General features: G+C 39.0%; 1 protein-coding gene across 1 annotated transcript in view; it reads right to left on the bottom strand.

The window, feature by feature from the left end:
* The window catches only part of Ncoa1 (nuclear receptor coactivator 1), a 137892-nt gene that overhangs the window by 3509 nt on the left and 107700 nt on the right, over positions 1–26683 (bottom strand). Inside the window, exons 16-22 of the mRNA XM_090337358.1 lie at positions 25929–26097; positions 24169–24483; positions 20934–21035; positions 17983–18385; positions 12230–12404; positions 8914–9097; positions 3208–3297 (exon numbers count right to left, since the gene is read on the bottom strand). Coding sequence (XP_090193484.1) covers positions 3208–3297; positions 8914–9097; positions 12230–12404; positions 17983–18385; positions 20934–21035; positions 24169–24483; positions 25929–26097 — 1438 coding nt within the window. The remainder of the gene's footprint in view (positions 1–3207; positions 3298–8913; positions 9098–12229; positions 12405–17982; positions 18386–20933; positions 21036–24168; positions 24484–25928; positions 26098–26683) is intronic.

Here is a 26683-nt window from a genome sequence, read left to right on the forward strand (position 1 = left end):
TCTCAGATTTTGTTTCTAAGACTTACATGTACCCATTCACTGTCCATTTGGGCTCTTTCTGTGTATCGAAAACACACCAGCTTTCCAGTCGATTCTGACTGTGCTTTTCCCACACTGTATCTACTCTTTTCCTGTTGACTTCTCACTCAGGGCTTCTTCTCTAGCAGGTCAATTCTCCTCCAGCCCTCTTTGTGTTTTTCTAATTTGCTCTTTTTTTGGGGGGTGGGGGAGGAGTCAATCATGGGACTTAAACTCTGGGCCTGGGTGCTGTCCCTAAGCTCTTCAGCTCAAGGCTAACACATTACTGCTTTAGCCACAGTGTCACTTCAGGATTTCTGGTGGTTTATTGGAGTTAAGAGTCTCACAGACTTTGCTGCTGGGGCTGATTTTTTTTGGGGGGGGGGCGGGGGGAGTCCTGGGCTTGAACTCAGGGCTTGAGCACTGTCCTTGGGCTTTTCTCAAGGCTAGAGCTCTACCATTTGAGCAACAGCACCACTTCCAGCTTTTTCTATGTATGTGGTATTGAGGAATCGAACCTAGGTCTTCATGCATGCTAGGCAAGCACTCGACCACTAAGCCAAACTCCCAGTACTGGGGCTGATTCTGATCATGGGAGGTAGTAGCTAGGGTTACAGGCTCTAGTCTATTCTCTCCAGCAGGTCTCTTTCCCATCCCAACTCTCCAACACAGCTGGACACACAGTGTTCTCCTTGTCTTTTTTCTCATCTTTCTAACTTATCTCCCAGCTTCTGTTTGGAAAACACAAAAACATAGAGCAAATAGAGATGGCAAGGTAGACTGTAACAGAAAGAAGATTATGCCCTGAAACTTCAAGTGAGCACAAACTATACTGCTTTTAAGAAACTGATATTTTAATAATATACAGTTTCTTGTTTTTGTTTCTAAATATGAAATATTAAATCACAGTCTATGGTGGTTCTGTCCTTAATTATTTTAAAACATCTTGATAAAAATAGTAAGAGCAAATTCTGCTTGTTTTTAAAAAGAATATTTTAAAAGCCTGTCTAATTTGTTTTATAAAAATTAGAAAGATTGAACCAAATTTTAAAATCCATTGTAGCCATTTTGAAGCCTAACGTGAAAGGAGGAGGTTCAAACTTGGTTGATTTGCCTTAAGTAATTTGTCTTGCTATCCAGTACAAGTCTCTGTGAAGTGTGAGATTTTTAAAAAACTTCTAGTGAGGGGCTGAGAATGTGCCCTAGTGGTAGAATGTTTGTTTAGCATGCACAAAGCCCTGGGTTCGATTGCTTGGTATTACATACACAGAAAAAAACAGAAGTGGTGCTATGTATGGCTCAAGGGTAGAGTATTAACTTTGAGAAAGTTTAAAGACAACACCCAGGACCTGAGTTCAAGTCCCAGGACTGGCAAAAAAAATGGACTAACAAATAAAACAAAACAAAAAAACCTAATGAATGAAGACCAACTTTGTTTCTGTATCACAAAAATGTATTTTTAGTGCTGAGAGTGTGGCCTAGTGGTAGAATGCTTGCCTAGCATACACAAAGCCCTGGGTTCGATTCCTCGGTATGCCATACACAGAAAAAAAGACAGAAGTGGTGCTGTGGTTGAAGTGGTAGAGTGCTAGCCTTGGGAAAACCCAAAGACATTGCCCAGTCCCTGAGTTCAAGCCCCAGGACTGGCCAAAAAGAAAAAAAAAAAGCATTCTTGACCCTCACAGGACTATTTGCTAAAGCTCAGACTGGACACAGCACCCTAACTGACCCTTTTCCTCTAGAGTAAGCTGTCAGTAACCCTCCCTTCTCTTCCTCCACTCAGGATAAAGCCTACACTGGCATGTGTAACAGTCTTCCCGCTCAGGATGACTTCATCTATAGGAATGAGTATGAGTCAGAGTCCTTAGTTTAGTATTCAAAGCGTCTGCAAAGTCACCCCTATCTACTGTACCAACTTTGATTCCTGTGAATTCTTATTGCAAGCCATTTACTCTCAGTGGATTTGGTTTCCTATAAGTATGCTATTACTATTTCTGTCTCTATGTCCAAATCCAATATGGCCTTCAACAAACACCTCATCTTCCTCCATCATGTGGCCTAAGAACTATCTTTTAAGCTTAATTTAGTCCACCCCCTTTGTAAGTGTCCTCTGATCATTCTTTCTCCCTGCAGTTTTTTCCCTTTCCCCCTGTCCTTCTTTCCTTTGTTCTTCCCCCATTTCCCATACTCCCAATCTCTTATACAGTGCTAGGGATGGAACCCAGAGCCTTGATAATGCTAGGCAAGCACTCTACCATTAAGCTATGCCCATCCTCATGGCTCTTTCTATTTGTAACATAAATTTGCCTCCAATTACATGGCAATGTATGTGTATCTGTGTTTTATCTTTACAGGCTGTAAGTGGTCTTTTTTAGAACTATGTGAGTATGAAGCTGCACTCTTCCCCTCTCTAGCTGTGTAAATGGTGCACGCAGTCACCTTCCCCAGGTTCAGTTTCTGTATCTGTGAAGAAGAGAAATGTAACCTCTGTTTAGGGAGTTATGGTGAGGCTCACATGAGATAAAGCACACAGTGCCAAGCACAGTGCCTGCTGGCAAGCCAGATTTCACAATCATATTTCCTTTCTTCTCTTTTCCCCACAGTTTATTCAAAGGGCAAGGAAGATATGCATATTGCTATCTCTATATGCAGCATAATGTCTATGATACAAATATTAAGAGACTAAGGACTAAACCAGGCACCAAAGTAAACTAATCCCCTCCAAATGTCCAAATTTAGGTAAACAGAAGAAACTAGTCCTTTTCTGTTCGGGCTGTTCAGAAACATAGGAAGAAGGCAGAGATTGGAGTATACATCATGCATTGTTTGTCTCAACTTAGGGAGATCTTTTGAAATGTTTTGATTATAGTTTTAACACTGTTTATTTACAAAATAGCAATCAGTGGTCATCTTTGAGTTTTTATTTGTCCCAACTAAGAAGTGAATTAAATCTACAAGAAAGTTTATCTCATTTAACCCTCTGAACAATCCTGTCAGCAGGTACTTGCTAGCTCCATGGTCAGAGAGCAGCTCAAAAAGGTCTGTACGTGCCACAGGGATGCAGCTAAGAAGGCCAGAGCCAGGACTCATCCACAGGAAGGCCAGGCTCTTAAATCACCATACTATGCAACATCCTCCATGTGTCTAGAATACATATGGCAGCTCTGGGCGTAGAATTTCCTTACTGACCTGGGTTCCATCTGCTTCTGTTTTGAGAAGGTCAGTGGATGAGAGCTGGTTGCAGTAGAGGCCTGTGTGTCTTACTGATGGATCATTCATCTATTAAAGAGAAATACAAGCCCAAATTACAAGCTAGTTATTTTAAGTTGAAGTCCAAATTCTTTAGTGCAAAACTGATAGGAAACAATTTACCATGTGGGGGTGGAATGTGTGTAAGAGAACATAAGGGGCATTTTTGGGATGCTGGTGACATTCTGTTAGTTAAAGTGTGTGCACGTTGTGTACTTTTCTGTATAGTATTATATATAATACTTCAACAAAAAGCTAAGTTTCTGTGGTGCACACATGTATATGCCTTCCTCTTAAGTTAGTAATAGATTTTTGCTTTGGTCATGATTCAGAAACAGATAATATTTATCCTACTCATTGAATAAACTAAAAAAAAAGTGGGCAAAACATAGGAAACAAAGGTTCCCAAGATATTAAAAACAAACAAAATGCAATGAGTAAGCACAGGAAAACAGCTGAGGAATTTCTATGCAGTGATCACTGGCAGACGCTCTGAGTCAAGAAGTAGCTGGAATACACATGGCGGAATATCAGAGGGAAAGGGCCAGAGGGGAGGCTCTGGAGATGTGTAGATACCGCCTTACAGTCTGTAGCTCAGCCATGGTCAGCTCACACTGTAGAAGAGTCACCTGAACAGATGACATGGACTAATTCCCAACAACCACATAGAGCTGGGACTACATCTTGATCCCAGCTTTATGGAAAACATCATAATTCATGGAGTAACAGGTAGCAAAGAAGACTGAATTTGTCTCAATAGTAAGGCAAAATATGCCCCAGAACATGTTTGCGTCTCATCAAGCAAAAGCAGCAAACCAGGAAGACATCAAACTATGTCTAACAACAAGGTCCAAAAATATCCATAGGAGCTGGTGTGGTGGCCCATGCCTGTAGTCCTGGCTACTCAGGAGGCTGAGATCTGAGGATCAAGATTAAAAGCCAGCCCAGGCACAAAAGGACCTGAGATTCTTATCTCTAACCTCTAGAAAATCAGAAGTAGGGCTTGGCTCAAGGGCAAGGCAGTAGCCTTGAGCTGAAGAGCTCAGGGACAGCGCCTAGGCTGAGTTGAAGCTACATGACCCACACACGCATACACAAAAATCCATAGAAATATACAGAAGTGAAACTCATATTTGACAGTCAATAAAAATGAACAGGCATCTAAAGCAGCAGAAAATCGTGACTCATAATGGAAAAGAAATCCAATCACTTGAAAGCAACCCCCAAAACTCTTCAAATGACAGATAAGGGAGGTTATCATGACAGCCATAAAAAATTATACTCCATATGTCCAAGAAGCAAAGGAAAGACCGAATAGATATAAAATATATTTTAGAGAATAGAAGTTATAAAAATCCCAATATGCTGGGCACTGGTGGCTCAGGCTTGTAATCTTAGCTACTCAGGAGGATGAGATCTAAGAATGGTGATTTGAGGCCATTCTGGGCAGAAAAGCCAAGAAATTATTATCTACAATTAACCATAAGTGTAAGTGGGGCTTGGGCTGCAGGGGTAGGGTGGTAGCTCAGGGACAATGCCCAGGCACAGAGTTCAAGCTCCATGACCACCAAAAAAAAAAAAGAAAAAAAAAGAAAAAAGAAAAAAGGAAAAATGGCCAGGAGTTTAGCCTAGTGATAGAGTGCTTGCCTAGTATGCACAAAAACCTGGGTTCGATTCCTTGGTACCACAGACATAGAAAAAAAGCCGGAGTGGTACTGAGGCTCAAGTGGTAGACTTGAAAAAGTCCAAGGACAGTGCTAAGGCCCCGAGCTTAAGCCCAGGATTGGCAAAAAGAAAAAAAAAAAAGAAAAACAGAAGTGGCACTATGGCTCAGTGATACAGCAGGTACAGTGCTCAAGCCCTGAGTTCAAGCCCCATGACCAACTTAAAAAAAAAAAAATCCAAATGCCACCCCCCCCCTCTCTTTTTTTTTTTTTTCCAGTCCTAGCTTTGAAGTCAGCACTTGAGCGCTGTTCCTCTGGCTTTCTCAAGGCTAGAGCTCTACCACTTGAGCCACAGCACCACTTCAGGCTTTTTCTATGCATATGGTACTGAGGAATTGAACAGTCTTTGTGCATGCTAGGCAAGCACTCTACCATTAGGCCAAATTCCCGACTCCACCCACTTTTTTTTGGTAGGTCATGGGGCTTGAACTCTGGGCCTGGGCACTGTCCCTGAGCTCTTCAGCTCAAGGCTACCACCCTACCTCTGGAGCCACAGCACCACTTCCAGTTTTCTAGTGGTTAATTGGAGGTAAGAGTCTCATGGACTTTAGTGCCCAGGCTGCTTTGAACTGTGATCCTCAGATCTCAGCCTCCTGAATAGCTAGGGTTACAGGCGTGAGCCACTGTACCCAGTTCAAATGTAACCTTTAGCTATAAACTTTCAATGTCTGATATGAAAAATATACTGGACAAAATTAACAAATTGGACAAGAAAATCTAGTGAACCTGAAACTATATAACAGATAATATCTAAAATGAAAGATGGAAGAATGATGGAAGAATGGCTTAAGTGGTAGAGCACTACCTGTGAGAATATGCAAGAACTCAAGGTCCCCAGTCTAAGCCCCAGTACTGGCAATTAAAACAAGCAGAAAAAAAAAAAGTAAGAGTGAATCTCACCCTCCCCCAACTGCAGAGAATCCATGAACTATGGGATACCTTCAAATGGCTTACAGTGGTGGAAGAGGGATGATTTAAACAATGTCTGATGCTTCATGTGATGGCTCAAGCCTAGCTACTTGTGAGGGAAAGCCTGGGGGACCATGGTTTAGGGCCAGCTAGTCATAAAAGTTCACAAAACTCCATCTCAATCAGTGGATAGGTACAGAGGTGCATGCCTGTCTTCTCAAGGTATGGGTAACACACGGTAACTAGTGTAGCATCCCAGCAACGAAGGAAAACACCACTAAGAGGATCTCAGTGCAAGCTGGCCTAGGCATAAAGTGAGACCTTATCTTGAAAAAACCAAAGCAAAAAGGGGCTGGCAAAGTAGCTCAAGTGGTAGACTGCCTGAGTGCAAACTCCAGTACTTCCAATCCCTTCAAACACATTTGCCAAATTTCATAAAAATTATACAACCATAAATCAAGAAACTCAACAAACCCCAAGAATAATAAACCACACTAAAGCATATCATAATCAAATTGCTTAACAAGTTATAAAGAAAAGGATTTAAAAACCAGGCAGAGAAAAAAAAAACCAGGCAGAGGGAAAAGTCAATCATACATGGAGGAACGAAGATGAAAATGATGGCAAGTATCTCATCAGAATGCTGATGGAATAGTGACATTTTTATAGCACTGACAGCTGAAACTGCCAGCTTAGAATACAGGGAGAGAACCTCTAAGGATAAGGTGCAACAGACTTTTTCAGACATAGAAAAGACAAAAGAATAGTCAGACATACATATACAGAGCACCAAGAGAAGACCTTCAGGGAGAAGAAAATTTACCCCATGAAAATCTACATGAATTGAAGGAGAAATAGTGAGTATAAGAGTAATCACAGGAAACTTATTTAAATTTCTTTAATTTTTTTTAACATTTCTTTAAAAAATAGTGACAATGTATTATAGGCTATGACAACATAGTACAGGAGGGGAAAAAAATGAAAAAAAAACCCTGCTGAGCTTAGCTCAGGGCCTGAGCACTGTCCTTGGACTTTTTCAAGGCTAGAGCTCTACCACTTGAGCCTCAGCACCACTTCCGGCTTTTTTCTATGTATGTGGTACCAAGGAATCGAACCCAGGTCTCCATGCATGCTAGGCAAGCACTTTAACCACTAGGCCAAACTCCCGGCCCCGAATTTTTTTTTTTTCTTCCCGAATTCTTATACTATGTATGAGGTCATTTAATATCACTGGAAGACACAAAATACTCTAAAGCAACTACTAAAATAGCAGAGCAGTGCACATAGAAAAGGAAAAAGTTAGAACTAAGAAAAAACAAAAAGTAGCTGGGTGCAGATGATTCATGTCTGTGAAACTTAGCTACTCAAGAGGCTGAGTTCTGAGGATTGTGGTTCAAAGCCAGCTAGGCAGCAAAGTCCATGACTCTCTTATCTACAATTAACAACAAAAAAACCAGAAGTGCCACTGTGGCTAGAAGTGGTAGAGCTCTAGCCTTAAGCTAAAGAGCTCAAAGACAGAGCCCAGACCCAGAGTTCAAGGTCCCCCCAAAGAAGACTTTTTTTTTTTTTTTTTGCCAGTCCTGGGCTTGGGCTCAGGGCCTGAGCACTGTCCTTGGGTTTTCTCAAGGCCAGCACTCTACCACTTAAGCCATAGCACCACTACTGGCTTTTTTCTATGTATGTGGTATGTGGTACTGAGGAATCGAACCCGGGTCTTCATGCATGCTAGGCAAGCACTCTACCACTAGGCCAAACTCCCAGCCCCAGCCAAAGAAGACTTTTAAATCTAACCGTAGGAACAATACATTAAATGATCATGAACCAACCACTACAATTAATGAGTTTAAAACAAAATAAAGCCAGGCACAGTGGCTCATGCCTGTAATCCTAGCTACTCAGGAGGCTGAGGGCTGAGATCTGAGGATTTTGGTTCAAAGCCAGCCGGGCAATACAAAGCCAGAGACTCTCATCTCCAATTAATCACTAGAAAATGGGAAGTGGGGCTGGGGCTCAAGGATAGAGTGGTAGCCTTGAGCTGAAGAGCTCAGGGACAACGCCCAGGCCAAAGTTCAAGCCCCATGACCCCCCCCCCCGCCCGCAAAAAATAAGATATAACTATATAATTAGTCCATTTAAAATATTTTACTAATTCATTAGACTTTTCCTTCCTTTCTCTCTTTCCCTCTCCTCTTCTCTTTTTTGGTACTAGTACTGGGGCTTGAATTCTGAGCCTTGTGTTCTTGCCTTTTCTTTTTCCCTACTCAAAGCTGGTATTTCTACAACTTAAGCCATAGTTCCATTTCCAGTAAATGAGACTCATGGACTTTCCTACTTGGCTTTGAACTTTGATCCTCAGATCCCAGCTTGCTCAGTAGCCAGGATTACAGGCATGAACCACCAGCACCCAGCTGTTTTCTCTTTTAAAGACTTAGTAGATAAGAGTTTCATTGACTTTACTGAGCTAGCTTTGAATCACAGTCCTCAGATCTCAGCCTTCTGAGTAGCTAGGATTATAGGCGTGAGCCTCCAGCACCGGATTGTGTGTGTGTGTGTGTGTGTGTGTGTGTATGTATGTGTGTTGTGTGCTGTGTGTGTGTGATGGGGCTTGAACTCTGGGCCTAGGGCTGTCCCTGAGCTCTTCAGCTCAAGGGTGGGGCTACCGCCCCACCCTTGAGCTAAGCCCCACTTCCCATTTTCAAGTGATTTACTGGAGATAAGAGTTTCTCATTCTTTAGTGCTCAGGCTGGCTTTGAACTGTGATACTCAGATCTCAGCCTCTTGAGTAGCTAGGATTACAGGCGTCAGCCACTGTGCCAGGCTTTTCATTGGATTCTTAAGGAACAATAACTATCAAAAATGATGGGGAAAACAATGGAAAAGCATGGTTCTTTCTGGTTAGTTGTCAACATACCTGATTTTCTTTGGGATAGTGAATTGTGTGTGTCATGGCATGGTATGATGGTGGGTGTGTATGTATCTATGTGTGTGTGAGAGAGAAAGCTGTGTCACTCACCTGCTCAGGGCACACAGTATTCAGTCCTGGCATCTGCAAGGAACTCATCTGCATCTGGCCCATCATGGGGTTCATGTTTTGCACATTTGTGTTTCCGCCAGCCATGGATACTGTGATGCTCATATTGTTATACACTCCTGGCTGTGCAGGTGTGGGCTGGCTCTGGACAGCTTGACTGAACACACTGTTAACTCAAAAACAATCCAGATTACATCCACTGATCAGAAACATACAGATAATTTGACTAGGTTATGTTTATATGTTATTAGACATATAACGAGATTCAATTAAATATTTTACATTCACTAAGTTGCATGTAAGCCTGTATCTATAATTTATCAAGGTTGAATATATTTCAGACACATTTGAAATTTTGCTCAATGGATTTAATAACTGAAAAGAGCTCATGTTAAGTTAAAAGTATCTCTCAGGCTTGATTATATATAACTTTAGTCTTCTCTAGAAAGCAAAACAGAAGGGTTATTATGTTTTTCAGAGGGTTTATTTTACTAAACTTCCTTCTTCATGGTCAAGTTCTGGATTGTTGTTATACTAAAGATCTCAAATGTGAAATCAGTTTGTGTTAGAAGTTAGAATGAAATAAACAAATTCAACTTGAAACTTTGTATTCAAAACCTAAAAATTCCTAATGATACAAATACACACATCTAAAGGAAAATGCTGCGAATTTTATCTTTTATAAGATTTACAAAACTCCAAATATTTTATAACTATAAACCAACAGTAGATTCTGGAGGATTCTAAAAATGATTTCCTTCCTCCTTGCTTTTTTTTTTCTTTTTTTTTTGCCAGTCCTGGGGCTTGAACTCAGGGCCTCAGCACTGTCCTTGGGCAAGGCAAATAACAATGTATATTCATCATATTTGAAGAAAATGGCAAATTCTATCTAGTTAATTATAAAACATAAATATCCACAGAAAATTCTATGCCTAGGAAATAGTCGCTAAGGTACCTGTGGGCCTTTCATGTGCACAGTGTATATACTTATGTTCTCCTAATGGAAGACAAGAAAGAAACCTATTAATCTATGCTCATATCCTAATGAGAACATTTTTGCCTTACACAATGCTCATTTTTCAACTGATACATAACTCATCACTATGAAAGAGAAAGAGCAAGGCTGTATGAGTTAATGCATGGGGAAGCTTCAAGAAGTGGAATGATGTCATACTTATTGACGGAAAGTTTAGGTCTTAATTTTTTTTTTAATTTATATTTGAGACTATATATTGGCTTAAGTTCTTTCAAACTGTTCTGGCCAATAGTTCCATTTTAGTTTCTTTCATTAAGGGAAGAAGACCAAGCTCTCCTTCAATAGGACTTGGCCTTTGTAAGTATTGAGACTTTCCCTTCAGATGAATGCTACACAGAAACAGCTCAATTTTGGAACACATGTTTATTCTAACCCTTTCCCTTACTAGTCAAATAATAGCAAAGAATCAATTATACTGTCTTTGAGCATGTCATCAACTATTTAATGATTCTGTTACTGCTTGTCTTAATCCACTCTGATCTGCCCAGTACAAAGTAGACCCTTGGTTATTTGGCAGCAGGAGCTGTTTGATTGTATTTTAAATTGCTTGTGGAGCTAGAACTTGGGGCCTGGATACTCCCCCTGCTCAAGACTAGACCTCCACCACTTTAAGCCATAGAGCCACTTCTGGTTTTCTGGTAGTTAATTGGAGAGAGAGGGAGGGAGGAAGGGAACTCAAGCTAAGAAGGTCAAGAGAAGCAAAGGGGCCTGCCTGTCAGGGAGTGGTTAGATTGAGAGTTTAGGAAGTTGGGGTTGGACTACATTAGCAGACTATATTCTTCTTATAGGCAACTAAAATGGTTCCATTCCTACCTATTATATAGTCCTCACTGAATGCTACACAGTTCTCTAACAAAAAGATTTCCTCTCACCTTTCAATGAACTTTAAAAGAATATAGTCTTATGTTTTTAACTACCTGCCTTACTTATTATGTTGTCAGATTAAATGGCTTCCTTGTCAGTAGAACCAAGACACAACCAAATTAGAATTTAAAATTTAAGTGATATGTGAAAAGTTCAGCAGACAGAATTTGGGGAAAAAAAGAATTTAGTGAGGCAATTATTAGCAAAATGGGTAAAATGAGGCCACTGATAATTCAGATGTCTACAAGAAATAAAATGACCCAAGAAGCCTTAAGATCTTTTGTTGAGAATCTCAACTTAACAATGAGATTCCAGTGGGGAAGGGAAGGTAGCAGGATGGTGGTGGTGGTAAGATGGTGGGTGAGAAAGAGGAGGGGAGAGAGCCAGCAGGGAAGGGATGGGGGATAAAAGGGGATGGTGAAAGGAGGTAAAAAATGATCAAAATATTTTCATGTTTACAAACAGAACAATGAAATCCATTCAAAATTGAAAAGGAGGGATAAGAAAGAGGAACAGGGAGAGTGCAAGGGAAACAGTGACATTTTCTTTTAAGAGATATACTCTTTACCCCACTAATGTAACTATAACTCCTCTGTATATCACCTTTTTAATATCAATAAATAATGGGGGGGATGAGTTGGATCAAAGTATATTACATGCATATCTCGGAACAGTACAATGAAACTCCTCTTCTCTACAATTAATATATACTGATAAAAACCAAAATACTAAAAAAAGACCTTCAGTTATGAAATCTTTCACACACACTGAAAAGAATTTAACCTGGGCTGGGAATGTGGCTTAGTGGTGGAATGCTTGCCTGGCATGCATAAAGCCCTGGGTTCAATTCCTCAGTACCACATAAAGCGAAAAAGTGGTGCTGTGGCTGAAGTAGTAGAGTGAGCAAAAGAAGCTCAGGGCCAGTGGTCAGGCTGAGTTCAAGCCCCAGGACTGGCAAGAGAAGAGAAGAGAAGAGGAAGGGAGGGGAGGGGAGGGGAGGATTCAACCTATGTGCTCTACTAAATTCTAAAATTTTGTCTTTATATTTCTAAGATTTTAACACATTTTTATGAAAAAAAAAAACTGCTCCATTTCTCCATCTCTCCAGGGAAGCTGTATCTGATGGGAATTGATCTGATTCTTCAGCTGTATTGAGGGAGGACAAAAAGGGTGAAGGCTTCTAGATTACTTTGCTGTTCAGTAAACATACAAATTTGCCATAACAATGACTTGACACTTCAAACACTGAATAACCACTATTTTTCTTTGCTGATAACATAAAATTAGTTCCTTTTATCATGGCAGGTAGCCATCTTTGACTTGGTTTATGGATACACAGCTACTCTTAATTTACTGCAAGCTATTAGGGATGTTTGTATGTAAAAACTGCCCCCTTACTTGTTGTTTCCTATTGCTCCTTGCTGCCAGGCCTTCATGTCTGGTGACTGGTACCCAGCAGAGGGTGGAGCTTGCTGGAGCAGAGAGCTCTGAGGAGGAGGGATTGGCATCGGCACCATGGAGCTTCCAGGGCTTAGAGATGGGGCAAAGTTGGTCTCACCTTGGGGAACCATTCCTGAAAGTTGATAAAAATTAATTCCAGTGAACACACTGTAATGTAACAACCCTAATGTAACAACAGTCCAGTTTAGGCACTACTGTCACACTTCAAGTCCCCTAGCCTTGTGCTTGTTTGTGGGCAGTCCCCACCCCCCCCTGCTTTTTTTTTTGGTCAGTCAAGGGACTTGAACTCTGGGCCTGGGTGTTGTCCTAGAGCTCAAGATTACTGCCCTATCCTTGAGCCACAGTGTCACTTCCAGTTTTCTGGTGGTTAATTGGAGATAAGAATCTCATGGACTTAAGTGCCTGGACAGGTTCTGAACTGCAATTCTCAGATGTCAGCCTCCTGAGGACTAGGATTACAGGTGTGAGCCACCACACCTGGCTCATGGCAGTCCCTTCTTTAGTCTCATACAACTCCTGACCTGCTCTCTATATCTACATATTTGTCTATTTATTGGAAATACAAATTGATATCACCATTGATGATCTCAAATCTGCCTTCTTTTACTTAGCATAATATTTTGAGTTTCAATCATTTTGCAGCCATATTATTAGTTGATTCCTTTTTTATACAGAAAAGTACTTGTATTTATATTGATCATTATTTACATTTACAATTAATATAAAAAAGCAATAGCTTATTTATGGAACTCTTACTCTGTTTCAGTGACTTTCATGTCCATATTTATACCAATACTGTGTTTAGGGATTATTACAACTTTAGGGAAATTTTCAAAATCAAGTAGTTACTCAAATTTGTCCTTTCTTTGCAAAACTGTTTCAGCTACTCCTCAGCCATTTGCATTTCCACATCATTTTAGGATAAAATTGTCAGTTTCTCTAACGAGCATGCAGCTCAGTTTGGAATAAACCAGCATTTCAATCACTTTTTCTTTTCTTCTTCTCTGATTTCATTTTGTCTAGTTTCTATTATCATATATATATTAGGTTCACAAATTTATTCTATAATTTTAATTCTCTATCTCATCTAATGTGTTTTTCATTTTGATATCGTCTCTACCTCTAGTAATAGTCAATCTTCCTTTTGACTTCTTGAACATAAAGAATAAACTTATTATTTTTTAATTACCTTAAACTTCTTGTGTACTAATTCTATTATCTGTGTTATTCATTTTTCCCCTCATTCCTGTTCTTTGTATGCATATATATATATATATATATATATATATATATATATTTTTTTTTTTTTGCCAGTCCTGGGCTTGAGCTCAGGGCCTGAGCACAGTCTTTGGACTGTCTCAAGGCTAGAGCTCTACCACTTGAGCCTTAGCACCACTTCTGGCTTTTTTCTTTATATGTGGTACCAAGGAATCGAACCTGGGTCTTCGTGCATGCTAGGCAAGCACTCTATCCCTAGGCCAAACTCCCGGCCCATCCATGAGACCTTTTTTTTGTCAGTCATGGAGACTAAACTCAGGGACTGAGCACTGTCCTTAGTCTTTTCTCAAGGCTAGAGCTCTACCACTTGAGCCACAGTACCACTTGTGGCTTTTTTCTATGAATATAGTACCGAGGACTTGAACCCTGGTCTTCATGCATGCTAGGCAAGCACTCTTATCACTAGGCCAAATTCCTGGCCGCCTATATAATTTTTAAACACAAATTTCTGACTGTTAATTTTACTTTGTTAGAAGCTTCATTTGTATTTATTTATTTATTTATTTATTTATTTATTTATTTATTTATTTTTGGTCAGTTGTGGGGCTTACATTTTGGGTCTGGGCCCTGTTCCTGAGTTCTTCAGCTCAACACTAGCACTCTACCACTTTGAGCCACAGCACTACTTCTGGTTTTCTGGTGGTTAATTGGAGATAAGCATCTCAGAGACTCCTCAAGTCTCAGCCTCCTGAGCTGCTAGGATTATAGACATGAGCCACTGGTGCCCAGATTCATTTGTGTTTAAATTCTCTTTTAAATATTTCTGACCTTTGGGCTATGGCTAAGCTACACAAAGTAGTTTCACTCTTTTGGGAGTGCCTATTTAAGGTAAGAACAACGTGTAGGTTAGGGCTTACTTTGCCTATTACTGAGGCAAAAAAAAAAAAGTATTCTACTTGGTACCTCATGAATTATGAGGTAGCTAATAGGCAGAACTCTAATAATTATTCCTGCTAATTTTCAGAAGCTTTTTCTGGCCTTGCTTTGTGTGCATACACACGTATGCACATATTGTGAAGGCCAGAATGGGGCCCTCTGCATATCTCTGTAGTTGTTTCTCTAGTTCTGTTCTCTCTGATAAATGAACCCTGTGACCTCCAGTTGCCATGACTTCCCTTACTTCTAGCTTCACTGCCTCAACCCACAGAAACTGCTTGACTCCTGTTTCAGTCTCTCTTCCTGCAGCAGAGCCTGGCCAATTTCCAGAATTATTGTTTAAGGTACTTTGATATTGCATCTCAACGGTTGTAGCCCAAGTTAGAAGTTTTTTTTTTTTTAATGGGTCCTGTTTTGTATTTTTGTTATGTTATAACATCCTGTATTCCTTTTGCCTCTAAGAAAATATTTCTTACACTGAAATGCACTTAAGGCATAAACTATAAAGGCATGAAAGAAAGAATGCCATAATTGGATATAATTCTTTCAAATCTTCCTTAGAAAGAAAAGCTAGAGATAAGCAAATTAATAAGAGCTCTGTGGAGCTAGAGATAAGCAAATTAATAAGGTAAGAGACTACAAATACATGGGTATACTTTTTGATGTATCTTTCTGATTTCATCTTCAACTGTCCATGTGAGAATAGTCAGTTTTCCATGTCAGGCAACTTGTTTTTATCAGGTGATCTGTTTTGTTTTGCTTTTTAGTCTTAGTCCTGGTAAGAGTACCTATCTTGAGCAAAGAGTCAAACACAGTATGAGGTCTTAAGTTCAAGTCCCAGTACTGGGCTTCATGTAAAAAGTTCAAAGCAAAATTCATTAAAGTACAGAGATTTCTCATGTTACCTCTGCCCCTTCTAATGTCCAGCTTTCCTTGTTCTCAATATTCTCCACCAGAGTGAGCATGTTATATATTGATACACCATTACTGTTTAGAGTCCACAGTTTATATTAGATCTCATTCCTTGTCTTATACCTTCTACGAGTTTGAATAGATACTCAATGACCAATACCCATCATTAATTACACTATCATCAGAGTAGTTTTACTGTCTTAAATGACCTCTGTAGTCACTGTTGGGTTTTACTGTTATCAGTTAGTAAAGGGATTAGCCAAAGGTTTTCCTATTAGAGGCTAAATATTTTTTTTTTTCAGTAGTGGGACTTGAACTCTGGGCCAGGGCGCTGCTCCTGTGCTTTTCAGCTCAAGGCTACTGCCCTACCCCTTGAGCCACAGCAACACTTCCGGTTTTCTAGTGGCTAATTGGAGATAAGAGTCTCAAGGTCTTTAGTACTTGGGCTGGTTTTGAACGGTGCTCCTCAGATCTTGGCCTCCTGAGTTGCTAGGCATTACAGGCACAAGCCACCACGCCCAGCTTAAATAATATTTTTGGTTTGATAAATCATAAGGGTTTCTGTAATAACTATTCAACTCTTCTTGTGAAATCAGCCAGAGAAACTAGTAAGCCCTTGCACATGGTAAGTAAGCTAGTGAATATGGTATGTTCAATAAAACTTTATTTACAAAAATGCACAGCATTCACAAACTGCTTTGTTTAATGATGGTGACTCCTTTGTGCAACTACTTAAAGATTAAAAAAGAAGCAAGTGGGCAGAGCCAGGTTTATCAGGCATTTAAGCAAACCCTGAAACATGTTGGGACATAACATATTTTAGTTCTGTGATGTGGCAATTATTTTGGAAAAAGAAGTACAAAAGCAACAAGCGTCACAGGATCTGTACCTCTGTACTTCCTTTAACTAGAATAGTTATTTTATTTCTTGAAAAGGAATGATTTGAAAAGACTAGAACTTGAATCCATAACAATCTAAAACTTGGTGTTGAAGTCCTCTAACTAGACTGCTGATCATCATGGAACAAATTTCTATTTTTTTTTTTTTTTTTGCCTGTCCTGAGGCCTGAACTCTGGGCCTAGCTGCTGACTTCCAAGCTGTAATCCTCAGATCTCAGCCTCCTGAGTAGCAAGGATTACCGGCGTGAGCTACCAGCACCCCACTCAAATTTATAGTAGTAGGAGAAATTAAAAACATCTTTAAATGTTACTTTTCTTTTCAAAAAACTGTAATTTTTCTAAGAAGGCATACTGATTTGAACTTGCTAGGGCAAGTTTTCTATCACTTTAGTTTCATTTCCAAGCCTTTTTACTTTCAGATGCTCCCTCCCACCCCACATGCTAGGCCCACCTTGAACCTTACAATCTTCCTGATCTCCCCATTTCATGAATAGCTGAGATCCCAGACCTAGACATCTTCATCTGGCATTACAATTATTATTGTTGTTGTTATTATTATTATTATTAATTTTTGCCAGTCCTGAGGCTTGACCTCAGGGCCTGAACACTGTCCTTGGGCTTTCTCAAGGCTAGCGTTCTACCATTTGAGCTCTCGCACCACTTCCGGCTTTGTCTATGTATGTGGTACTGAGGAATTGAATCCTGGTCTTTGTGTATGATAGACAAGCACTCTACTACTAGGCCAAACTCCTGGCCCCTATTGTTATTTATTCCTTTCATTTATCTAATCAAGGGACTTATTTATTTTAAGGAACTGGTCAATGACTTTGTATAAGATGCTAAATAAACATGGTAGAATTAGTCAAATGCACATTTCTGCTACTACATGTTAGATCCTCAAAGTGACAGAAAATAAAATTTAACAAGATAACATCAGGACAAAGTATAGAAAAAAAGAGACAGTATAAATCAAAGATTAAGGGGCCGGGAGTTTGGGCTAGCTTGCCTAGCATGCACGAAGACCCGGGTTCGATTCCTCAGTACCACATACTTTAAAAAAAAAGCCAGAAATGGTGCTATGGCTCAAGTGGTAGAGCTCTAGCCTTGAGAAAGTCCAAGGACAATGTCCAGACCCTGAGTTCAAGGCCCAGAACTGGCAAAATATAAAAAAAGAAAAAAGAAAAAAATATCAAAGATTAAAAAAGAAAATAAACTTTGGAAATGAGAATGTTCTTTGTGGAGGAAACTATAACTAAAGCAGTGACACCAGCAAGCAGTGCCATGGATGAAAAGTATGAGCTACTTGGGTAGAGACTGATTATCCTTACATCAACTGTAAGACCAAAATAACTCAATAAAAAAATACAAAAATTTTGTGTTAATATACTAAAACCCATTACCTGAATAGAACTTTCATTAGATTAGATCTCATAGTAATCCATAAGAGAAAGTGAAAAAACAAAACCAAGCCAGGAGAATATATTTTGCACTCAAAATGTAAAAATTTTAAAGCCAGTAAGTCCTTATAAATCCTTTAATTTAATCATTTCAGCTACAAAAAAAGAGATAAGCTTCAAACCATTCAACCATTTAGTGGCCTGACCTGAGCCTGGAGCTTTGATGTCTTACCTCACCTCTTCTGCCTGGTTGTCAGTGACGGAAACACACCTGAGATGAGATCAGAATCTACAGGTTCATCATACACTTGGACCCCACTATACATACCTGTTCCTGGATACTGGAAGACATGCTGCTGCATCTGAGGACTGATGCCAGTGCCAAACTGTCCTCCCATATTTCCTGCCATGCCTCTATTTACCATGCTGCTGCGGCTGGCTAAGGATGCTTCAGGATTGGCTGCGAGTTGAGAAAACGGGCTGGTAGAAGCAGGTGGGGTTCCTGGATTTGTACCATAGTTTGGGGGGTAGGAAAATTGCTGTGGAGCACCCTGAGGAAGACGGGGGTTCCCCATTTGAACTGGCAGTCCAGATGAGGGAGGGAGGTTGTTCCCAAAGCTTTGTTGCCTCATGAGCATGGCTCTTTGCTGCTGTATTAGCTGTCTCTGTCGGTGCTGCTGACTGTATAACTCCCGCTGACGCTGTGCCAACATCTGAGCATTCAGGGGTGGCTACAAAGGAGGAGAGAAAATCTTTACTTACTAAAGTTATTACAATCCCTACCTATTCTGGAAAGCTCATAGGGTGAAGCCTGGTGCTTGTGGCAATTAAATATATAGCAATTATCAAAGTACAAGAAAAACCCTTAAATAATCATCATAGGAAAGAAAATAAATGAAGGACATTTTATATAGGTTAAAAGTAGCTGAGAAATGCAAAGGAAATTGACCATTACAGCTGCTTAAATGCAGTCCAAATCCCCAAAGAAGTGAGAAAAGCCAAATATATTAATTAGTTTTGTAACACAAGCCAAGAAAACTGTTAACAGAAAGATAAAAACCAAAAGGAAGTGGAAGAAAATGTCTTGATGACTTCCATCCAACAGACTGTCAGGAGATATTCTTATTTTTAAAAATTAACTGTGGCTCTTGTACTGAGATTTCCTTGCTCAGATCATTTATGCTACTTTATGCAATGAATAAAAATTTGATTGTAAGCGATTTTGATTTTATTCATTATACTTTCCTTTATTTTCCAAATTATCTCCAATAAACGTTAGTAGCTTTACAATTATAAAGCCCTACAAATACTGATAAAAAAAGGAAGAAACAGAAACCCAGGAACCAATGCCTAACAAATTAACATTTAAAAAGAATATAATTACCTAAAAATAAAATAGTAAATAGAAGTAAATGGAGATAGCTATTTTATGCTATTATGCAGCACAAGAATACTCCAGACCTTAGTATAAGTGGTTTAATAACCATGACATTATGAGTGAAGAAAAAGAAGTCAAATTAGGTTGAAATTACTTTCAGTTTAGCATGCAAAGCAACATGGCATGTCAATAAAAGCCTTCAAAGATGTCAGTTCAGACTGAGGATCTGATAAGAGTACAGACAGCTCCATTAAAATTAAACTTTCACTTGGATATAGCCCAACCTGGAAAAACTGAAATGCAGCTTTCTGATAGAATCCATGGTGAATTCTAAAGTGGAGGCTTCCTTTCTCACAAACTAATTGCTGACGAGTGTGCTCTAGCTCTGAGATACAATATGTTAAGACACAGAATCTATGTGTGGACTCGTGAAGACATCAGTAGCTACTGCTTACCAGTGGCCACTGTCAGCATTATCTCTTTGATTTGTTGGCTGTGTATCTGCTTAAGTGCATTAATGTCCATTTTATGAACAAGTATTTTATTTGACTATTCTCTAAAATCTCATCTCTCAAAGTGTTACACATCAAGTTGGTTTAAGGAAATATAAATAAGCAATTGAAGCAAAAACACTAAACTATGCGTGGAAATAATGTGAGTGGTTACTAGATATTATCACAAGGCCATCCAGTCCTTGTTTTTTGTTTTTTGTTTTTTCTTTTTTGGTTCCTGTCCTAGGGCTTGAATTCAGGACCTAGGGCTATCACTGAGATTTTATGCTCAAGGCTAGTGCTCTACCACTTGAACCACAACTCCACTTCTGGCTTTTTTGTGGTTGACTGAAGATAAAATGTCATGGACTTTCCTGCCTGGATGGGCTTCAAATCAAGATCTTCAGGTCTCACCCTTCTGAGCAGCTAGGATTACAGGTGTGAGCCACCAGTGCCCAGCTACCAAGCTCTCAATGAGTTCTGCATGTTAGCAAGCACAACCCAATCAAGATATAAACATTTTCACAACCCAGAATGCCCTCTGTCCCTCTGTAGCCAACCTTTCACATCAGCTCTCTCCCTAGGCTAGAAAATGGTTTATACCACCCAAGACTGAATTTGTCTCTTCTTGAACTTTATAGAAATGCAATTATATGGAATAAACCCTTTGTATAGCTGCAACACTATGTCCATGATACCTCCTGAGCAGCTAGAGTTACAGTCATCAGCCACCAGTGCCTGGCTTCTTTTTCTTGTTTCTTTTTTTGAGAAAGGGTTTGGAGCCCTTCCTAAATGGAAAGTTCGAATGGCTCAGAATTTATAAAAAGAAAATGTTTATGTCCAGGATAATTAAGACAACTTAGCAATGTGACTGGGCTTGACCAGGTTTCAGATCCAGTCTCAGCTTCATATCAGAGGCTTCTTGTTACTGGTGTCACTCACTACAACAGTAAGAGTTTTTCTACCTGATCAACAATGACAGCAATGACAATGAAACAAAATCTTTGACTTCAGATCAAACAGAAGAGGTATTAAAAATAGTTCATAAATCCAGGGCTGGGAGTTTGGCCTAGTGATAGAGTGCTTGTCTAGCATGTACGAAGACCCAGGTTTGATTCCTTGGTACTGCATACATAGAAAAAAAGCCGGAAGTGGTACTGAGGTTCAAGTGGTAGAGCTCTGGCCTTGAGAAAATCTAAGGACAGTGCTCAGGCCCTGAGCTCAAGCTCAGGGCTGGCAAAAAAAAAAAAAAAAAAAAAAAAAAAGTTCATAAATCCATTCTAGAAGAAAACTACCCTATAAACACTAAAGATCAGTTCACAGGCCATTTAAAAAATATTCAAGTGGATATTTTAATAGGTATCTTTTGGAGAAAGGAGACCCTACCAACCCTGGGCTTCCTGGATTTACCTGGGGTGTAATTTGTTGCTGCATGCTGGATCTCATGTTGATGCCAACAGGAGCAGCTGCCGCAAACTGGTTCAAGATTGCTTGCCGGTTCTGGTGTAACAGCTAGGAAAAATGGAAATAGAAGAGATCAAATTCCTGTGCAAACATAGATAACATGGCCTCATAAAGGTACACAACCTTTTTATCCATTACAAAGAAAAGTTCTAGTGTTAAAGGTTGGTGGCATTCCTTATGTTTATATGTCAAGACTAGTAATTCCCAATATTTATCTAATGTTATCTGCTTTCAGATCACTAAATATGGCAGAAAAATTAGAAAGTAGAATATACACCTAATAAATATATACATGTATATATGTTCAGGTACTTTAGTGTTCTTTCTTTCTTCTTCTTCTTCTTTTTTTGCCAGTCCTGGGGCTTGAACTCAGAGCCTGAGCACTGTCCTTGTGTTTCTCAGCCTAGAGCTCTACCACTTGAGCCACAGCACCACTTCCAGCTTTTTCTCTGTATGTGGTAGCAAGGAATCGAAACTGGACCTTCATGCATGCTAGGTGAGCACTCTACCACTAGGCCAAACACCCGGCCCTACTGTTCTTTTTAAAGCCCCTTAATAGTTATTTCAGATAAACAAATACACTAAAGGAAGGATAGAAACATCAGCTTTATTTCTTAAAATATTACACATAAGAAAGCAAGTATAAAATAAGGGCATACCTCCAAAGGTCTGGAAGATAAAAGGAAAGTTAAGGTATTTGCAGGGTATTTTCATCTTGAGGCATTATGTATGCTGGGTACGCATTTGGGGAAAATCCAACATAATATCATTAGCCTGAGTGAATTATGTAAGAAACAAATGGTCTGAGAAAATGGATTATTTATTTAACTAGAAGAAGTAATTACTTCAGACCAGCATTTCCCAAATTGGTGCTCTAAAGAACATTGTTCTGCAGGATATTAATAGATGTGCCAGGAAAATAGCATGCTGTGCTGTATGAAGTATTGGAAATGATGGGTTATACAAGGTGAAACAGAATTATTTATTGCAGTAATTTTATGAGACTTTAATTGGCCAAAATATATTGTGCATCTCCAAGAAAGGGATATATGATGCAATGCATTTATCATAAACCTTTTTTTCTGATTTATGAATATTAACATATTCCAGAAGAATCTTTTGTGGAACAATGACTGGAAGCCCAGCCTAGATCAGGCTAGGACTATCAGCCATTGTATGCCTTTACTTTATCTGATACCATAGAAGTAGTTAGTAAGATTTAATTGTAAACTTATCTACAGCTTAAAATTTTTCTTAGCCAACAACTGGTGGTTCATGTTTGTAATCCTAGCTATTTAGGAGGCTGAGATCCAGAGGATCTCAGTTTGAGGCCAGCGCTAACAGAAAAGTTTGTGAGACTACATCTCTAACATAACCAGCAAAAAAGGTGGGCTGGAGGTGTGGATCAAGTGGCATAGTGCCAGCTAAGGAGGAAAGCTGAATAAGTGAAGACGTTAAGTCCAAACTCTGATAGTGTAAAAAAAAATATATTGTCAGCAATTTGATAGGAATAAATTATTTGGAGAGCTACTACTACTACTACTAGTACTACTACTACTACTATTACTATTACTACTACTACTATGTTATTGTTATCATTATTATGATGAAGATTGAATCTAGGATTTGCCCATGCTATGTAAGCACTCTACCACTGAGCTGTATCAAGGACTAAATTGTCCCAGCTGATTCAAATGCTTGGCCTCAACTGATCCTCTCCCATAACTGGGAATATAGAGTTGTGCTAATACACCTAGCTCTGTACTATTTTATGCTCACAAGTACCTTATACCTTATAAAGTATATAAATAACTCATTGTGAAATAACTAAAAATTATAATTTCATTTATTCTCATATGTATTAGATCAGAAAACAAACTGACTTTTGGGGAAAAGTCCATACAGTGTAAACATAAAAATTCCAACTATCCAGGCCGGGAGTTGGGCCTAGTGGTGGAGTGCTTGCCTATCATACATGCATGAAGACTGAATTCCTCAGTACCACACACATAGAAAAAGCTGGAAGTGGTACTGTGGCTCAAGTAGTAGAGCTCTATCCTTGAGAAAGCCCAAGGACAATGCTTGGACCCTGAGTTCAAGACTCAGGACTGGCCAAAAAAAATCACAACTATCTAACACTGTAGAATTCATAACCACTTCAAAAATAAAAATATAAACAAAAAAGTTAAAGGAAATCTTATGTGCCAAAACCTACTTACTAAACTCAAAAGACTAAAAATGTGGACCAGGCTCTATCTGGCATATATCATGTAACCCTTTTATTAATTACAATAAAAAATATAAAAAATAAAAAAACAAAAAAATAAATAAAAATGTGGACCAGGAGTGTGGCCTAGTGGCAGAGTTCTTGTCTTGTATGCATGAAGCCCTAGGTTTGATTCCTTGGTACTACATACACAGAAAAAGCCAGAAGTGGTGCTGTGGCTCAAGTGGTAGAGCACTAGCCTTGAGAAAGCTCAAGGACAGTGCCCAGGCCCTAAGTTCAAGCCCCAGGACTGGGAAAAAAAATGACTAAGAATGTAAGTTGAAACAAACCAATACATTTTACAAAAGTTACAACATACTGAATACACTGAATACATTTAGATCCATGATACTGCATCAAGTTTGGGGGCTTATAAAAGGTCAGCGAACCCAGTATTCAAGTATGCTAAAAAAAAAAATAAGAATCAACATTTGCAGCTCTAATCCTACTCTGAGAGATGACATTTTAAACCATTTGCTTTTGTCCTTGATGACTATATCTCTGTATCTGCTGCTAATGCAACCTTAAATAATTAATGCCACTATATCTACTCATTCTTATCATAAGATATTTAACTTAACACTCCCAGGCACTCTTGCCCTCCTTATCCTAATAATATCATTAGACATCAATCTAACCAATTTTAAATAACACAAACTTTATTTTGTTCCAACGATCAGATAATATCTCTTGCTACTCTACCTTGTATACTGTAGGTCTTAAAGTACTTTTATGAACCAGCAGTCTTTAAGTGAAGACTAGTACCTACCACAGAAGATCATGAATGGTTCTCTGAACCTTCCATGAAGGTTATGGGAGAGGAATGACATCTTCATTATAGTAATTGGGTTATCTTATTACTGAGATTTGGCACAAATCTTAGAAAAGTCCCCACTGCAAAAGAAGGGCACTCACCTGCTGTTGACCTTGTAATCGCTGTTGTAGCTGAAGTCGAAGTTGGTTAGGTGCAGCTGGAGGTCTGCTTAGAGTTTGCCTGGGCTGCATGCCCATGCTGGGTGAAAAAGCTCCTCGGGGAGGCGTTACTTGAACAGGCATAGTCCCCAGTGAGGGCTTCTGCCTGACCATGCCTTGGAAAGGGCTAGGGAGACTGGCAGTAGGGGAGGGAGATGAGTAAGGCTGGGAATAGAGGTTGGGTCGTTCTTCCATCATCAAAGGTGGTGTGGTTTGTTGGGGTGGAAATCTCTCTGATAATACATCTAATCCACCCCCCTGTTAAGAAAAGAAGCCAAAATATTTATAAATAAATTCCTGCCAATAAATGTTATTTGCTTCTATACAGGTTTGGATTTAAGTGCAGATGATCTATACAGAGTGCTGTCATTCTGAACTCATGCTTTCTAGAAGCTTACTCAGGAATCATTAATGAAAGTTCCTTTTAATTGAATGCAAATGGGATAGGATAGAGTGATGAGAGGGGTGATTCTGATCACAAGTACTGGATATTTAGATGGACATATTCAATTTTGACCCCATTGAGAATCTTTTGAAGGTCAGAAAATAAAATGCAATTTATGCTCATAAATTACATTGTGAATTGAAACTCCTTTGTATAACTACTTAAAAAGGTAACAAAAAAGCATCAAAAAAGAAAACCAAAAAATCAAATTAACTGGGATATTTAAATACCAATAGAGACAAAAAAGTATCAAAATAAAGGTCCTAAATCAACTAATTTAATCTACAAGTTTAAAAAGAATTTCACTGTAAAGCAGGGCACTAGTGGTTCACACCTATAAATCTAACTACTAAGGAGACAGAGATCTGAGGAAATGTGTCTTGAGTCTGTGACTCAAGTGGTAGAGTGCTAGACTTGAACAAAACAAACAAACAAACAAACAAACAAACAAACAAAAACAAGCTCAGGAACAGTGCCCAGGCCCTGAGTTCAAGCACCAGGACCAATCAGGGTGTTTTTACTGTAAAACTTAGGAACCAATAAATTAAAACTTTACGATACGAAATAGAGTCTTAACAAAGGACTCCTGTTGTTTTTCTGAAGAATAATTTACCCAGATGATTTGAATTCTATACTCTTCTCCACTTAAAAAATGGTGGTCATGATGCATTAAAATTATTTTAGTATCTGACAGTCTGAGAAAATGCTAATGAGGAAGTTGGAATACATGGAATGTAGATTAAAGACAAATACGAGTGAAGTTTAGATAAATTAAGTCCTAAAATAACTAGCAATAATACAAATCTGGGTTCTATTCTAGCAAAAGACTGTTAAAATTCTGCTTCTTAGTGAAAAGCTGAATCTTTTTTTTTTGCCAGTCCTGGGCTTAAGCTCAGGGCCTGAGCACTGTCCTTGGATTTTTCTCAAGGCTAGAACTCTAGCACTTGAGCCTCAGCACCACTTCTGGCTTTTTCTAAGTATGTGGTACCAAGGAATCGAACAGGTCTTCGTGCATGCTAGGCAAGCATTCTACCACTAGGCCAAACTCCCGGCCAAGCTGAATCTTTTCTAATTTTAACTGTTTTTACTTCTAATTATCATGATATTCTTATTTAAAAGGCCATTATTTGTTATATATTTTGATAATTTGTATAAAGGGTAAAAGAGCTAAAATATGAAACAATATAGAAAAAGCTTGCTTGAAAGCTTTGGGTTCCCAAAGTGGCTTTGTTTAGATAATACCAAACATAAGGAATACCTGAACAAGTTTGTCAATTCCCAGTGCTCTGTCTAGTTCAGCGAGCTCAGTTTCATCTTTGCCACTGAGGAAGGACACCAGCTGTTCCAGAAGAGCTTTCTCATCATTTCTTCCTTCCACTGTTGTTGGTGGACAGAGAAGCTCATCTAACTGTGAACTAATACACTGGCTACAGAACCAAAAGATAAGAATGTTTCAGACTCACATAGCAAAGAATGATTGGCTTAAGACCGTAAACACATACAGACACATATGTACAAATCTATTCTTCATGCTGTTATAAACAGAATCTGAAAAATTAATCAAATATATTTAAGAAAATATTTTAATAAAAGCAAAAAAATAAAAAAAAAACTCAGAAAAGGGCTGGGAGCTTGGCCTAGTGGTAGGGTGCATGCACAAGGACCCGAGTTTGATTCCTCAGTACCACATACATAGAAAAACCCCCAGAAATGATGCTGTGGCTCAAGTGGTAGAGCTCTAGCCTTGAGAAAATCTAAGGACAGTGCACAGGCTCTGAGTTCAAGCCCCAGGACTGGCAAAAAAAAAAAAAAAACTCAGAAAAATAATTTTGTATACATTTATATTTATTCCACATATGTTTATTGTACAGATATCACTTTGAAAATTGAATAAAAGCACTACATATTATTTTACTTTCAAAAATAACCAAATCATATTAAAATGATGTGCTTGTCAAATGCAAAGTCAATCTGGAAAAGTAACACATGCTAGCAGTTAAGCAGAAAACTTAT

The sequence above is a fragment of the Megascapheus bottae genome, chromosome 7 (genome assembly GCF_031878675.1).
Source record: "Megascapheus bottae isolate mThoBot1 chromosome 7, mThoBot2.hap1, whole genome shotgun sequence".
Classification (NCBI taxonomy): Eukaryota; Metazoa; Chordata; class Mammalia; order Rodentia; family Geomyidae; genus Megascapheus; species Megascapheus bottae.